The sequence below is a fragment of the Neodiprion virginianus genome, chromosome 4 (assembly GCF_021901495.1).
Source record: "Neodiprion virginianus isolate iyNeoVirg1 chromosome 4, iyNeoVirg1.1, whole genome shotgun sequence".
Classification (NCBI taxonomy): Eukaryota; Metazoa; Arthropoda; class Insecta; order Hymenoptera; family Diprionidae; genus Neodiprion; species Neodiprion virginianus.
Genome location: NC_060880.1, coordinates 36,517,425 through 36,532,504, shown reverse-complemented (window position 1 = coordinate 36,532,504; position 15,080 = coordinate 36,517,425). Strand labels below are relative to the sequence as shown.

Genomic DNA, 15,080 nt, shown 5'->3' with positions numbered 1-15,080 from the left:
TATATTGAAAGATTTTGTTCAAAACCAACTTTGAATACTAATTACATATTTTTTCGTGTATCGCAAGGTATTTTTCTTTTTTGTTTTCTAGATTGAGTGCAAACTGTCAAATTATTTGAGTAAATGTAACATTTTTATTTCATCTTCTTCGTAATTCGTGGCACAAGGGGTTGAGAGCTCTTTATGGAGAACATGTCATGAGATACCGTCATTCCGGGAACGTTTGATAAAAAAATTCTTTCTTGTTTGTTAATACGCAGAATGATTTATATATAAACATGTGATTGTATTTTTTTCAGAACCTTTGGTGAGAAAATCTATTGTTGTTGATCACCGATTCGTCTTTGGTAGCTTCTCATATATTATGATCTTATGTTCACGAAATGATATCGATGCTCGCGAATTGGCGAAACATGAAAGAACATCCATTTTTGGCGATACATTCAAAATGTACGGACGTTTTTTGCCACACCTGGCACCATTTATGATTGTTACAGTTATTTATTCTTCATAAGGTTGATGCGTACCAACTACTGTAATCACGTGAGACCAAGTTACATTCGATATTTCACGTTCCTGTTATGTTTTATTGAAAAGTATCGTTACAATACACCGGCTATTCTCCAAATTTTCACCAAGCAATTCGAAGACGAATGAAAAATTTGAACCGTCTGCTTTTCCTCTTATACCTCAGACTAGGTGGGTATGATCACCTCGTCATGTGAAATGAAATCGGAGAATCACAGTCGAATGAAATTTTCGATGCCCGACTGCTGGGTTTGAATTACTAGACCAGCGGATATACAGAAAATTGGGTACGTGTCGTGATGCAACAAAATCGTTGCGATCCTGCGGATTATCTGCTTCCGTATTCACTCGCCGAAAATAGCGAGAAGCGTTGCGATATACGAGAAACTGGTTGATAACCCCTGGAATAAAGAATGAAAATCAGAAGGTTGAGCTAGTTTGTGAAAAAGTTAAAATTATACCACAGGCTCGTCATGTACGTACAACTCCAAACGTTTCCAGGTTCAAGGCAGGAAGCAGGCCGTCGACTTTGATTATGACTGGATCATTGGCCCTTTGCATCATAATCAATACCGAGCGTTGCATCTTAGGCGATTTGCCTAGCCACTGGCCATGTAAAACGGATTCCGATACTCGTTGACTCTTCGGGGGAAATTGAAATTAATCATCGATTATAATGATGAATGAAGAAAAATTGAAACAAGATATTCCATAAGTATCCAAGGTGGTCATGCCCCGATAAAATGACCGAAGGTGAGCTATCCTGTTTATTATCACTATCATTATCACGATCATTTTCGTTGTCGTTATTGTTACCATTATTATCATCATTGCTACATATGTGCCAAACGTGCTGCCGCAGAGCACAATTGGCCAAGTGATGCAATTGGCTGATCGTTGGAATTTTTCAGTTCACACGTGTACAAGTATTTCATCCAATGTTGCGAATTGGTTTCCTTCGAAGAACTTTGCAATTGGATTCTTCGATCGCAATCCGGGGATCACCAGACTTCACAATTCAGCTGAGCATCAGCGCTAGTTTAGAGTTTAAATGAATATTACCAAGGTTGTTCCGCGTGATTCCTGTATCCTTGTGCTGATTACCCGATTCGTATTCGCGCTACTTAATGCTCAATAACCAAAAACTGGTAATCCGGTACGTTCTCCGATGTGTAAAGACTCACATGTATGTTCACGTTCATTGGTCACATCACCGTAAATGTATCAACGGTGGAGGCTATCGCGTCGGATATTGATACAAGCTTTCATCCTTCGGAATAAAATCGAAAAAATGCCTCACCGTTGACATAAGTTTCTGACATTTTCATGATATCCATGACCAATGTCAAATTCTCTGATATTTTCATGTTGACCCTGACTGTGGACACTATTGTTGAATGACTGACGATATATTTGTACACATCCAACATTATACTCAACTCTAATGACTTTGCAACGAGCAAACTTCCGGTACCGTGACAACTTCTTGCCTTCGCAAATATAGCTTTTGAACGAGAACATTTCGTGTCATATTGCAAAGGAATGATCAAAAATTGATCCGGGCTTTAATACAGTCATTCGACACCTTCACGCTCACTTAGAGCCTAATAACATTAACCCTGGAGAGAAGGTGAGGATATTTTATTAAATTTTCGTGAAAGTTTGTGCTCGCGAAACTTCTCGAAACGAAGGGTGAGACATTTTTCGTTTACTCCTACTTCGCCAAGCACCAAAGATGCCGAGCAAAATGTTTGCCATGTGCGTACCAAAACGTTAACCTGCATTTGTTAAGCTGCAGTATTAAACGGCGTACGATCATATGAATCCTCTGCGTTTTATTCGGCCACCTTCTGTGGATGTTGAAAGTTCAACACCATTTAATCATGTTAATCACCAACGTTTCGATGGAGATCGGACTTCAATTCTACATATTTCTCACCGGAGATACATTCATGTGACACGCCGTATGCGCTCACGCTACAAATCCTATTTTCCGTGCCACCTTCTCTCAAAAACAAGAACACTGGTACTTTTAATAAGCGTCACTACTTGATAGTTGACTTTCAAGCACTGGTGGTCATGAAAACTACAAAGTAGCCTAGTTGTCGACGTAGGTAACGCAGAATAGTCTTTCTTGAAAATTTGTGTTCAACAGGCGCAGACGCTCGTCTGAGACTCACATCGCAAACTTACCCTCGGCGTAAAAAGACCTTCTTTGCCTCCGCTATGGACAATCTACTGTTGAGCTTCAATCATTTCATTTATAACGATTGCTGACGTACGATTTCGGTCAGTTCGAAAATCACGAGCATTACAAAACTGAAGTCTTGCCAGACGTGATTAGAAAAACTCGACAAGCAAATCTGAAGTCATTTACCAACTGAGCCATGTAGTCCGCTGGCCAGGCGTACAAAAAAAGATGGACCACGGATACCATCTCGATGACCACCACCTTGACGAAATCAAGTGAGTAGAATTGCCTCTGTATTGACATGAAATGCAAAATAAAATTGAAAAATTTTGACTGATTGCACGGATAATAGGCACCCAACGTTTCGAACCATATTACTTTTATCCGTTACAAATCAATCTTACGAAAGTGATCACGACTCCTCCAAACATAACTGCAGCGAAGTTCGATGCGGCCACCGCTAAAGCTGTACGACCCACAGTCTCCGACAGTCTGCTCGCAAACCTGGAAATTGTAAAAACGTTAACTAAACCCATTTAATTTTCTAGGAAATATCAACATTTTCAAGCTGGTGGCGTAGTAACAAAAGAGTTGACAACATTTTTCTTTCAACGCGACATGGATCATTTGAATTGCCCATGATTCCTCATTTCACCTGCTATACGACTAAACCGAAAAGACAAGCTGAACGTTTGTTTCGCAAAAACTAAACTGTGTATTTCCCCGCAGAAAATAAAACTGCGAAGCAGGGAAATGTTGGAAAACAGGCTTTTCATGTTAGGGCGTACATTGATGCTCTACTGCAAAATTCAGGGAAAGCTAATCGGCCTTGGAATGTAAATGCTGGAGATCTGCGACTTTTTTATTTTTTACGAAAAAATTATCAAACTCACGAATGAATGTTTCTCGAGGTTTCATGCACCTGCCAAAAATATTTCAGAGGGCAAAAGAAAAGAGGATGCTTCCAAACGACCATATTTCGCAATGTTCCATTTGCCCGAGTCGTATTAGTCAAGTACCTTGGCACAAGAGGACAATTGATGCATTTGTTGTTACAAATGTTGTTTTTCCCGAAAATTCGAACATGGAAAATAGGCGATGGTGAAATTTTATTATACACGACACTCGATCTATTGGAATTTTGTTAGATCGTCAAATTGCGTCGATGAATAAAATCCTTCTAAAAAATTGTAGAAAATTCCAGTCGAGTCGAAAAAATATTTTTTGAAAACCGAACGCTTTTCAACGTGAGAACAATCACGTGAATAATCACGAGACCAATTCGAGAGCTCAAGGGTCAGGCCCAGGTCGGAATGGTATGGAATGCCCCATTTATTCTTGTGAAAGGTGCATGAAAAAATTGAAATTGACACGAACACGAATTAATCATACTTTAGCGATTCTTGGTGATGTCGAACACATCTGTTGACTTCATTCAGGTTGCTTGCCCTTTCGATTTCCGTGTTCAGGATATCAAATCTGGCAGCGGCGAACCAGGTTAAAACAACGAAGATCAGGCTCATACACAATGCGGATGCAACTTGGAGACCAGTTAAAATGTGTGTGCCGTACAGAAGAGCCCAAATCCAAAATGGCTCCATTGAAAACGGGTATGCGGTCTTGATCGGTAAGGGCTGAGGTAGTACAATGGGTGCCAAAAAGTACAGAATCATACCGAGACCGACGATTAGGATAACCATTGTATGGAGTAATGAACACTTTTTCATGTAGAACCGAATCACAGCTGATTCTTGATCCGTAGCATTTCTCACGAACGTCGTCATTTCGGTTATCAATGCCTGGTAAAAAGTTTTTGAAATGAAAACACTGTTTTGTTACCGTGACAAAGAATGTAAAATGCGACTTCTGACGGCAAGTTTGGGAAAGATGCGTACAGTTTTCAACCAGTAATTTTCTACAAGCCCCGTATTTTTGTGAATAATTTAACATGGCATTATAATAGGTAATTTGTGTGTACAATCACTTGGTGCGCGAGTCTGCAAATAATTAAATTATGCGTAGTTCTATGTATTCGTGATGCGAGACACTTCACTGATATTGCGACAAGTAAATTGGAAAATTCCATCGAATCATCTGAAACATTATGCATCCGTACCAAACTCGCACAGTTTTCATTCGACACAACGGCTATTTTCAGAACATGAATTATAGAACCGACAATCAGTTTGTGCAACTTTGACGTGTCTATACGACGTGGACACTTCTGCGTATCGTAAGTTGAGAAATTCGGAAACTGCTTTGGCACAAAAACGACAGGCAGGATGGAAATTCACCGAATATCTGGGGACTATCTTTGCAAAGACCCAAATGTTTCCAAGTACTTGGTGATGGGTGGTGTACAGAAATGCGAAAGTCCAAAGAGTCGACGGGACGAAACCCCGAAAGTTAAACTAACGACAGTTAAAAACCTATGAAGACCATAAATGCGAAAAGATGACTTGTAGAAAAACAAAAGTTACGAACGGCAAAATGTACCTACGGTTAAACTTATACCGACGGATTTTTTTTTTTTATCACGATTTGAGAATAGGCAATATCACGAAGGGAAATATATTGGGTTGCAAAAATACCGAACCGTCAAAAAGTCGACTTTGCAAATGTCAGAATCGGGCCTTTTTCGAAAGTTGGCGAATCCGAATTTATCAGTAACGACCGAACAAAGGTTCGAAAGCTCGAAATCCCGAGACCCACTAAGGCAGAATGGACAAAATACCGTAAAGTCACATCAGTCACATAAATTGCTGCAGTAAAAATATCCAGTCAGTTTGTACTACGTACAGCGAAAGATTTAAAAGTTGTTATAATTTCCATCGACCATAACTATGAGACGGAATTTCCCTCCGCGTGAAATTTATCATGCACGTTCACTGTCAGAAAATTAAACATCGGCCTGTAACTCATTTTCTTTGACCACAGATTAATAGGGCAATGAAGAGCCGTTTATACTCAACTCGAAGGCGTTCTTCGTCGATATGACAGATGAAGATAAATGCCATCGTAGCAAGGAATGCTGTCGTCTCTGTCATGCATGAGAACATGTTGAAGCGGTCCTCTCTGTTGCGGTAAATATTGAATATCAGTGCTAGAACTATAATTATTATATGAGCCGTCGATAAGACCCTCAAAATCTGACGTTTCAGGGTGATGATACGCTCAGTGCCAAGAGGCAACGGCCAACCGAACATTGGTCTTGACAATATTTTTATTAAGCGAATCGTCGTCTCTAGCGACAAGTACATCTTCGTAAGTTCTTCTTTCTGTCGAACTTTCTGTGGATTTCAAATTCTTCTTTGGTTGGTGAGGAGCCACCGATGGATTAGTCTGTTCCAATTGTCAAATAGACTTGACGTGAGCTAATGGATACCGGTGCATGTCGTAAGTAATGGGCGCCAAGCGTCGGTACAAGTGAGAACTCAGGGAATACTTAATCGGTGATATCGTATGAAAATGCGAGCTGTCTATCGTAAATCATCGTCGAAATGAAGTGGCATCGACGTAAGTTGAGAACTCTTGTTAAAATTACCTTCGTGAAAATATTGCGAGGATACGGGTCATCGTCAGCCGATTTCGGTACGTGTGGACCCACACAACACGAGAAGTGACAAAATTTTACGAAAACTTTACAACCGTTATGCCGACGTTTGAGTAACTTTGCGAGGTTTTTTGTGTTTCTGTTATCTCTGTTAACGTAGTATACGAAACGAAATGCGAGGATGAAGTTGAAGCTGTGACGTCGCCGGGTTAAAGAAACAGAATCGTATGATTATTACATTTGACGATCAAATGAATCAGCGAAGAACACGAAGAAAATTAATCAGAGATTCCATACAATCGGATAGAAATTATAGGGTGAAATTGAACAAATAATGTGAAATAAATTCCTAAATTATTGCTAGGTATGACAGAATCGCGCCTTGTTGAAATACATTGCGGTTTGTGCGTGAGGTTCAAAAATGCATATTTACGACGTCTAATTTTCTACTGATAATTAATCATCAAATGTCGACATATTGACGAATATAGTGAGCGAACTGGAAAGCATGCATTGTAAACTTTTTATTTGGATACTTTTATCAACGAATGTGCAGCGCGAGAAGTAGTGCTTCAACTTTCACGTTTTGATTGATTACAAAGAATACTCGAAAAGGAATATTATTTCCGAACGTAACGCTCATCCGTAATTCTGTTGATTTGATTGAAAGCAGAGAATAGATAATCCTCTAATGAAAACTTATACCTTTTTCAATTACAAATTTGTCAGTTAAATTGTTGTGTTTCGAAAACTATTAGATTCAAAATAGAATATTGAAGAAAAGAAACTTGAAGCTTTTGCACTTGATTCTTTACGCATTAAAAAAGAAAATAGTCAATCGCGTCTCTCACCTCATCAGTATGAGATTTTTGTTGTAAATAAATAATTGCATTTTCGCCGACCAGCCCACAATCATGGATACATTCATTTTTTAACGATGATTAGATATGACATGCCTTGATCACGTACAGTAATAATCATGCCTCGTTTTTAAATACGAAGTTCTTTATATTTGGACAATTTTACACGTTAAAACTTTTCCAATATGAACCCGTGCAACCTTTTACCCTCCAGAAATTTTCTCTGAAACCCCCTAGTTATTGATTCGCAGCTTTGTTTCTAAAACATGTCTTTCTCCGTCAAAAATTGAATCCTTGGGCGCACAAATTTCGTCCGAAACTTTCTCAGAAACGGAATTGCAGGTTGAGGTATCCTTTTCAAATTTAACATAGAAAAAACCGAGGAGAAAATTTCCCATCAAGATGTGGAGTTGTTTTCCGACGGCTATAAAACAGTCAACAACGAGCGTGTTTAAAAATACGTACCAAGGCCAAAAAAAATCGAATTCGTACACTAAATAATTGTGGCAGAGACAATTCGCTTGTAAGATTTCCGGAACTTCAACCTGTCGGAGATTTCACAATTCGGAACTTCGACAGCACACCGCAGAATAGTAGCCAAAACAAGCTTCACTAACAACGACAAGTGCACACGAATGAATGTTGACTCGAAGTGCTATGAGAAGAATCGGAAACTGGATTGTCATAATTGTGGTCAGGTTGAGCGTCTGTGATGTATTCCACGAGAATATCCCAAGTGCCGTGCGACTGAAGAATGGTAATGCATTGAATGTTTTAGCAGAGAGGAGGATTCAGATTCACGGATTTTAAAAAACTTTGTCAATTTGTAAATTATGCGGTGAGAAGGATTTCATAGAATGCCAAACTAACGATGCGTGAGTTAAAGAATCATATACGTCGAACAACTGGTTTTGTTTTTCAACGAACGGATGCAACTTCGTTGCAACATTCGAAAAATAAAATGATGGAGATTTCATGAGTAATATTCATGAACACATTATTGAACTTTACAATGATTCCATGTACCACGATTGACGCCCATTAGACATTTTTTATGAAGATCAACGTGAATATTTTTTGTTCAAATATTCACCAGCTACTTACTCGTTATTCAGGGTTTACGAAATTCAGTCAGAATACTCCAAGATCCATCGCTCGTACAGTAATTTCATTTCACAGTAAATGTTTGAGAAAAATGAAACTCAAGGTCTGCTACTCCGTTCTTTCCTTCTCCGACAATGAGAAGGCAATGAATCTTACTTGCCGTTTCGATCTACGCTGATCGTAAGAAATATCTGCTTCGTGTTTTGCGCAGTCCGTCGACAGAACGGCACGCAGCTAAAAGCCGTATGATTCCAACGAGGTAGAACTCGGCGATTCCTGGCTAACTATTGGCTGAAACAAGTATGCGGAGGGGGCCTTCTGGTTCGCAGACTTGAAGCCAAGGATACATTGTACGCAACGTAACCGTTAAGTCACGCCTTGTTTTTAACCACAACGGCGATAAATGATTAGCCAATATACACATGCGAGTGTGACTCGTCTGGATGACAGGTCGATTACAACACTTAATAATGCGGGAAAAATGATTGTCTGTGTTAATTCTGCCGCATTACGGACGAATTTTTGCACTTTGAAACATCAAACGTGACAAGAGGATATAATAGAAGTTGAAGTTAGTAACGTCGTCATACCGAAAGACGAAGAAAAAATCGACTATTTCGCGATTTTCGAATGACTTTGAAGGAGTCGAGTTTTCGCAATATCAGGAACTGACAATACGATATCCGTGGCGTCCCGTTTTGACAATTGATTATTGATCACCGAGATAATGAGAATTTGAAGAGTAAAAAGTTGCCGTTTAGACTTCCTTAAGGAGATAACCACAACACATTATGGTAAGCGTACCAGTTATCAACACGTTTGGACCCAACTACCGAACCCTTTATTCTCCAAAATTATAAATTGGCGGTAGAAATTGCGAACTTCTCGATGACTAAGACCAATTGCTAGAGAGTTACACAGTAGAAATTCATTTTTTGGTAACTTTAGATCCAAGGATTAAACAGATACAATTAATAAAGGTCAATAATTGGGACAGGGTCAGTAACTGGTGCACTTACCGTATTCCGTACGGAAAACACGGAAGTCCCAGTCGAAGCCCAAAGGTTAAAATGAGCTCGGCCTTCGTATGACAGGAGACTCGGTGTTGGCCTGAATACGGGAAAAAAATGGTGAAAAAGAGAGGGAAAAAGGCACATGAAATATCAGATCGACTTCACCTTCCGCGGTGCGTAATTTTGGCGTACCTATTTCGAATTTTGAACCGATGTTCCACATCAGAGTCTAACAACCGTATGAAAAATCGAAATATTTCATCAAGTTGAATGTATTTTAATTTTTCGTGAAAATTTTCTTCTCAAAATTCATTATTGACAAGACAAAAGGCAGGGAGATGAACTTATTTACACAAATCATCATTATTTGATAGCATCCTCGAATCATGTACCAGATTTACTTCTGGGAAAGTGAAATTTATACTATCATTTTCAACGTCCAGAGATTCAGTATTGATTTGATATCGAGAGACGCTGTCTCCATCAACAGCATTGCGTTACGTCCCAGCACTTACGTTATTAAAATTATTCCGTATTGATGCGGACCCTGTCAACTCATGTCTCGACACGTGTCTTTCCTCACGCTACGTTTCTCAATTTTCTTCGCAAGGTCCAACGTTTTCGCAGTCCCGTACGACATTCTTCGTACTCTATGTTTTTTTCATATGACAGTACGAACTTGTTAGGGTGGCCGTTGTCGCTCGATAAGTTATATCCTTTTTGGGTCAAGATCAGCGGTCGTCGATCGCACCAAGTACAATAAAAACATGAACGCGTACGAGCCGACGCACTATCTTTAACCGCGAGGAGATCCCTACAAGTTTAACAACGGCATGGATGTTTGAAAAAATAGAAAATTTTTTCTCTCGTCAACTTCGACCTACCACCCATCGAGTTCTTATACTTCTCGAGAATCAACGGAACCACACATCTGGAAAACCATCGGCTCATTCTGCTACGTTGAATATGGTTATGGTTGTACCCTTTCAGTCTCGTGTCACATACAGTCGTTGTCATCAACGGTTGATTGGGAAACTTGGAATTACTCGGCTCAATTGCAGAGCTGACTGGAATTCGCACTTGTGTGGGAACACGGGAGCTGCGAAGTTGAAGCTTATTGATAAATTGTTCGCTGATTAATGTACATTCAATTATATGTTACGAGATACTTACGGACTTGATAATTTATCAGATTGATTTGTTGCTTTTATTTTACACATGAATGCAGCGACTCAAAAAGATTCGTCGGACGTAACGTCATACGTGGACACATTATTCACGGGGATACAACTTTACAGAATAACATGAGAGCTTTGCTGTCAAATTGCACATTCAATCACAATGTGAAGAAAAAGAGTGACTAAGAATAATGTAACGATACGAAACGATGTCCGACCAAATCGAATCCGTTGAGATACTCGAAGAAGTCTCACGACAAATGGACGCCGCAGGAGCTCGAAGGGAATAGCAGCCATCGACTTCTCCGTAATTCTTCGACGCCGTTCAATATCGCGTATCGGAAGATCTTCCTAATCGACAAAGATTCGAAACTTTCGATTAAGACCTAGATCAAAATGTTATCGGTGCCCGAAGAGCAGCGACGTGATAACTTGTAGAAAGCTTCGCCTACAGTGTCTTGGCGGCGATTTGACTCCGCGAATATTGAACGCGACATCGAATAATATCGTTTACATTTTGTTGAGACGTTGCCACGGTTCCAACTAACAATAAGTCACGCTGGTTACAAGTAACCCAATGAAATGGTGTACTCGTGCTCAACTGCCTCAGTGTATTCGGAGTATGCTTGTAATCTGAGATCACGTTCTAATGGTTTTTTTCTTCAAAAACGAAGTTTACATAATAGAACAGGTTTTGATCAATTCACAATTACTGTATCTTCTGTTTTACTTAATTGCAATTCGCTTTCTGATGAATTCGATCGTTTGTCTTTCAAGTTTCTGGAGCGCTTTGGTGATTTTCATCGATTAGAATGTAGACGAGGTTGTAAACCTTCAAGATTTTCGAATGATTCTGAAAAATTGGAGTCGCCTTTCTCATCATTTTATAATACATTACGCAAACTGTAGAATTATATATCTTATATTCTCGACTCTTTCGAAACATTATATAATCTCCGATTGTTACACACCGACATTTCTTACACGTACTGGGTCATTTATTCGTCGCGGAACACGAGTATGACCGTCGCAACCGTTTCACCGGGGTCTCACGATCTGCAACGATTCGGCCGATCAGCCACTTTTATAAAAGTATTCGAAGGATTTGTGCACAAACGTGTGTGATGTGGGCGAAGTCTGGATGAAATTTGCTGCAAAATTTACCAAGATTTCTACTACACTTGACGCTCTTTATAGTGGTTCTGATTATTCGTTTATTCTATGGTTTCCAGTGTATTCTACGTTCCAGCTATTGCGATCACACGAACCAAAGTTGCATTTGATCTTTCATATACCTATTATGTTTCACTGAAAAAGATCTCCACAATACACCTGCCAGATTCCAAAGTCTCAATGAGCAATACCTCGTTAAAAACTTGATTTGTTTGCTTTTCGCATTATATCTCATATTAGGTATAACGATTTAATCACGTAAAGTGAAAAAGGGGAACAACGGACGAATCAAATTTTCGTCGCCTGGCTGCTGGGTGTAAATCACTAGACGGACTGGCGCATACGCGGAAGATGGTGTACATATCTTGATGCAACAAAAGCATTGCGATCCTGCGGATTATCTGCTTCCATATTCACTCGTCGAAAATGGCGAGCAGCGTTGCGATGTACGAGAAACTGGTAGATAACCCCTGAAACAAAAAAAACGAAAATCCGAAGGTTAAGCTAGGTTGTGAAAAAGTGAAAATTATACTACAGGCTCGTCATTTACGTACAACTCCAAACGTTTCCAGGTTCAAGGCAGGGAGCAGGCCGTCGACTTTGTTCATGGCTGGGTCATTGGCCCTTTGCATCATAAGCAATACCGTGCTTCGCACTCTAGGCGATTTGCCTATCCACTGGCCATGTAAAACGGATTCCGTTACGCCTTGGCTCTACGGGAGAAATTGAATGCTATTAACGATTCTAATGACTTTGTAATGATTCAAATATAACCGCTCATTGTACACGGCACGATCGGATGAGGTTAGACCCAGGGAGTGGGGCACCTGGTCGCAAATTTAAGGAGAAAATTAGGAGGCTTGGTCTACGTCTCTCCAGGAGGAAGGAGGTGCGGAGGTTTTCCTCTCTGAAAAGGACTCGTAATCGATCCAAAATCGACCATTTAAAAATAATAAAGTAAATCTAAACTACGAGGACATACCTATTAAATTAAAAATTGAACACTCCAAAACCCAAGCCCAAATTTGAAACGAGACGATATAGAACGAAAAATAATAAAAGTGCAATACACATACAAATATAGTGCCTTGACGAAAGACGGTTATTGACAATTATTTATAATCTCAAGCATATCCACCAGTTTTAACCATATACACTGTTTTAAACCATATACACCTGGAATGAATGAATTGTGGAATGGATGAATGAATTAATTTTAAACCTAATGACGGCTCATGTGTGGATATATTTATGAATAAATTAAAATTTTCACTCTACTACTCATAGTTTATAAAAGATTCTTAATATCGATTTCGAATAATTTTTAATCTTTAAATAAGCTTATAACTTGCGAAGGTGCAGGTGATAACAACACATCGACCATTTGAGTGAGCTAAGAAAATGGTACGCAAAATTTTTTGATGATTTTTGAAGTACGGCAGAAAAATTGAAACAAGATATTCCATAAGTATCCAAGGTGGTCATGCCCCAATAAAATGACCGAAGGTGAGCTATCCTGTTCATTAACACTATCATTATCACGATCATTTGTGTTGTCGTTATTGTTACCATTATTATCATCATTGCTTCATATGTGCTAAATGTGCTGCCGCAGAGCACAATTGGCCAAGTGGTGCAATTGGCTGATCGTTGGAATTTTTCAGTTCACACGTGTACAAGTATTTCTTCCAATATTGCGAATTGTTTTCATCCGGTGAACTTTGCGATTGGATTCTTCGATCGCAATCCGGGGATCACCAGACTTCACAATTCAGCTGAGCATCAGCGCTAGTTTAGAGTTTGAATGAATATCACCAAGGTTGTTCCGTGTGATTCCTGTATCCTCATAATGATTACCCGATTTGTATACGCGCTACCCAATGCTCAATAACCAAAAACTGGTAATCCAGTACGTTCTTCGATGTGTACCGTCTCGCACGTATGCGGCATTCGGTTGAAATGTGTCCGAAGAAACTATCAGCAACAGGGTACCGGAAAGTTAGAAGAGAAACTGAACAGAATAATGAAAAATTAGCCAAACAACGGGCTAATTGGTGGATTCGGACCTCCGGTTCGCCTAACAATAGCTCACAATCAGGTGAAATTTCCCGTCCAATAAATACGTTATGAATGTACCAAACGACCAGATATTTAATTATTCAATTTCTAATGCTAATTATGTCACATTCAGGACAAATTGTTGGTAAAGTAGAGGCCCTGGAACCCCTGGACATCCGAAATTCCGAGAGGGGGCACTGTAGCGAGTATATAGCGAATAAGATATTTCAGGCTTCTTGTCTTTTTATTATTTTTCGAGTTCCAACGGCATCAAGCAGTTAAGTCGGCAATAAATTCGAGGAAATTGCGGAGTGACGGAATAGCGACGATTTCGAAGGAAGATTTTCTTCAGTTGAGGTAAGTAGAGAAAAACGTTTATCTTAATTCAAGTTGTCAAGTTTAGATCTAAGTCCACTCGCGGTAGCGTCGAAGCTCCGAGTCGGGTGATATTGAGAACGCCGTCTGTTTGATACTCCGGTGGCGCACCGTTGAGAAATTAGTTATAGTTACGGTTTCGAGCAATTATTGCTGTGGCGCTAAAGTTTCTAGGTTTTGAATTGAGAGTCGCGCGCTTGTGACTCGTAAATGTTGAGTTAGATTTTAGTCAAGGAGCTGCAAGCTCAGTCGATCAAGAAATAGCGTAGGTTACGAATAATTTTCTGTTGTTTAACTTTGTATCGCAAAGAGCGAATTCGGAATCACTTCTTTTATATTTTAACTTCCCGTTTCTCTGATTTCAGAGAAAATAGGAAATTATTGTAATCACCCCGAAAATGAAAAGTTGAGTTCTCACTAGATCTCCACGTTTTGAGGTCCGGAGAATCACCTCCAATCATTTTCAAATGGACGTCTGTGTGTGTGTATGTATATATGGATGTATGTATGTATCGTGACGTGGTAGTTCATAGCCCGTCACATTTGTTAACCTATCGCACTTCCCTACGCACAGAATTTCGCTAGAAATATCGAAAGCACGTCTGAGGCCAATACTCCAAAAAGAACGACTTGTTATCTTCAAGTGAAATTCTCTTTATTAAGCTTATTCTATTATAGTTTCTCTTTTTTTAACGCTCTACAAGAACCGACCACGAGACTTCCGCTTCGAGATACCAGGACACTGTCTGACAGGGGTCACGTACCAGCTCAACACCGACTACCACCGACTACGGACTAACGAATACCGCTGAAGCCACTCCCGATGGATGCCTACCTAAGTTGTGCACAGGGTCGCGCGTGATGCACAAACTGTACCTCCAACTATTTAGACTTATCGGCCAGGAGCCGAACCACGAATCAACGCTTCCACCGCTCGGATGCATCGCCGACGGCGTACAGGGCTGTGCGACAAAAACACAATAAAGCCTCCTGTCGACGATACTCATCAGCCTGGAGCTGAACCGACCATGACATCTACGAACTCGT

At 39.8% G+C, this 15,080-nt stretch overlaps 1 protein-coding gene across 1 annotated transcript in view; it reads right to left on the bottom strand.

Moving 5' to 3' along the window:
* Positions 1-562: 562 nt before the first annotated feature.
* LOC124302900 (odorant receptor 46a-like) overlaps positions 563-15,080 on the bottom strand; it is a 99,501-nt gene continuing 84,983 nt past the window's right edge. Inside the window, exons 6-7 of the mRNA XM_046759468.1 lie at positions 1,012-1,170; positions 563-929 (exon numbers count right to left, since the gene is read on the bottom strand). Coding sequence (XP_046615424.1) covers positions 873-929; positions 1,012-1,170 — 216 coding nt within the window. The 3' untranslated portion in view covers positions 563-872. The remainder of the gene's footprint in view (positions 930-1,011; positions 1,171-15,080) is intronic.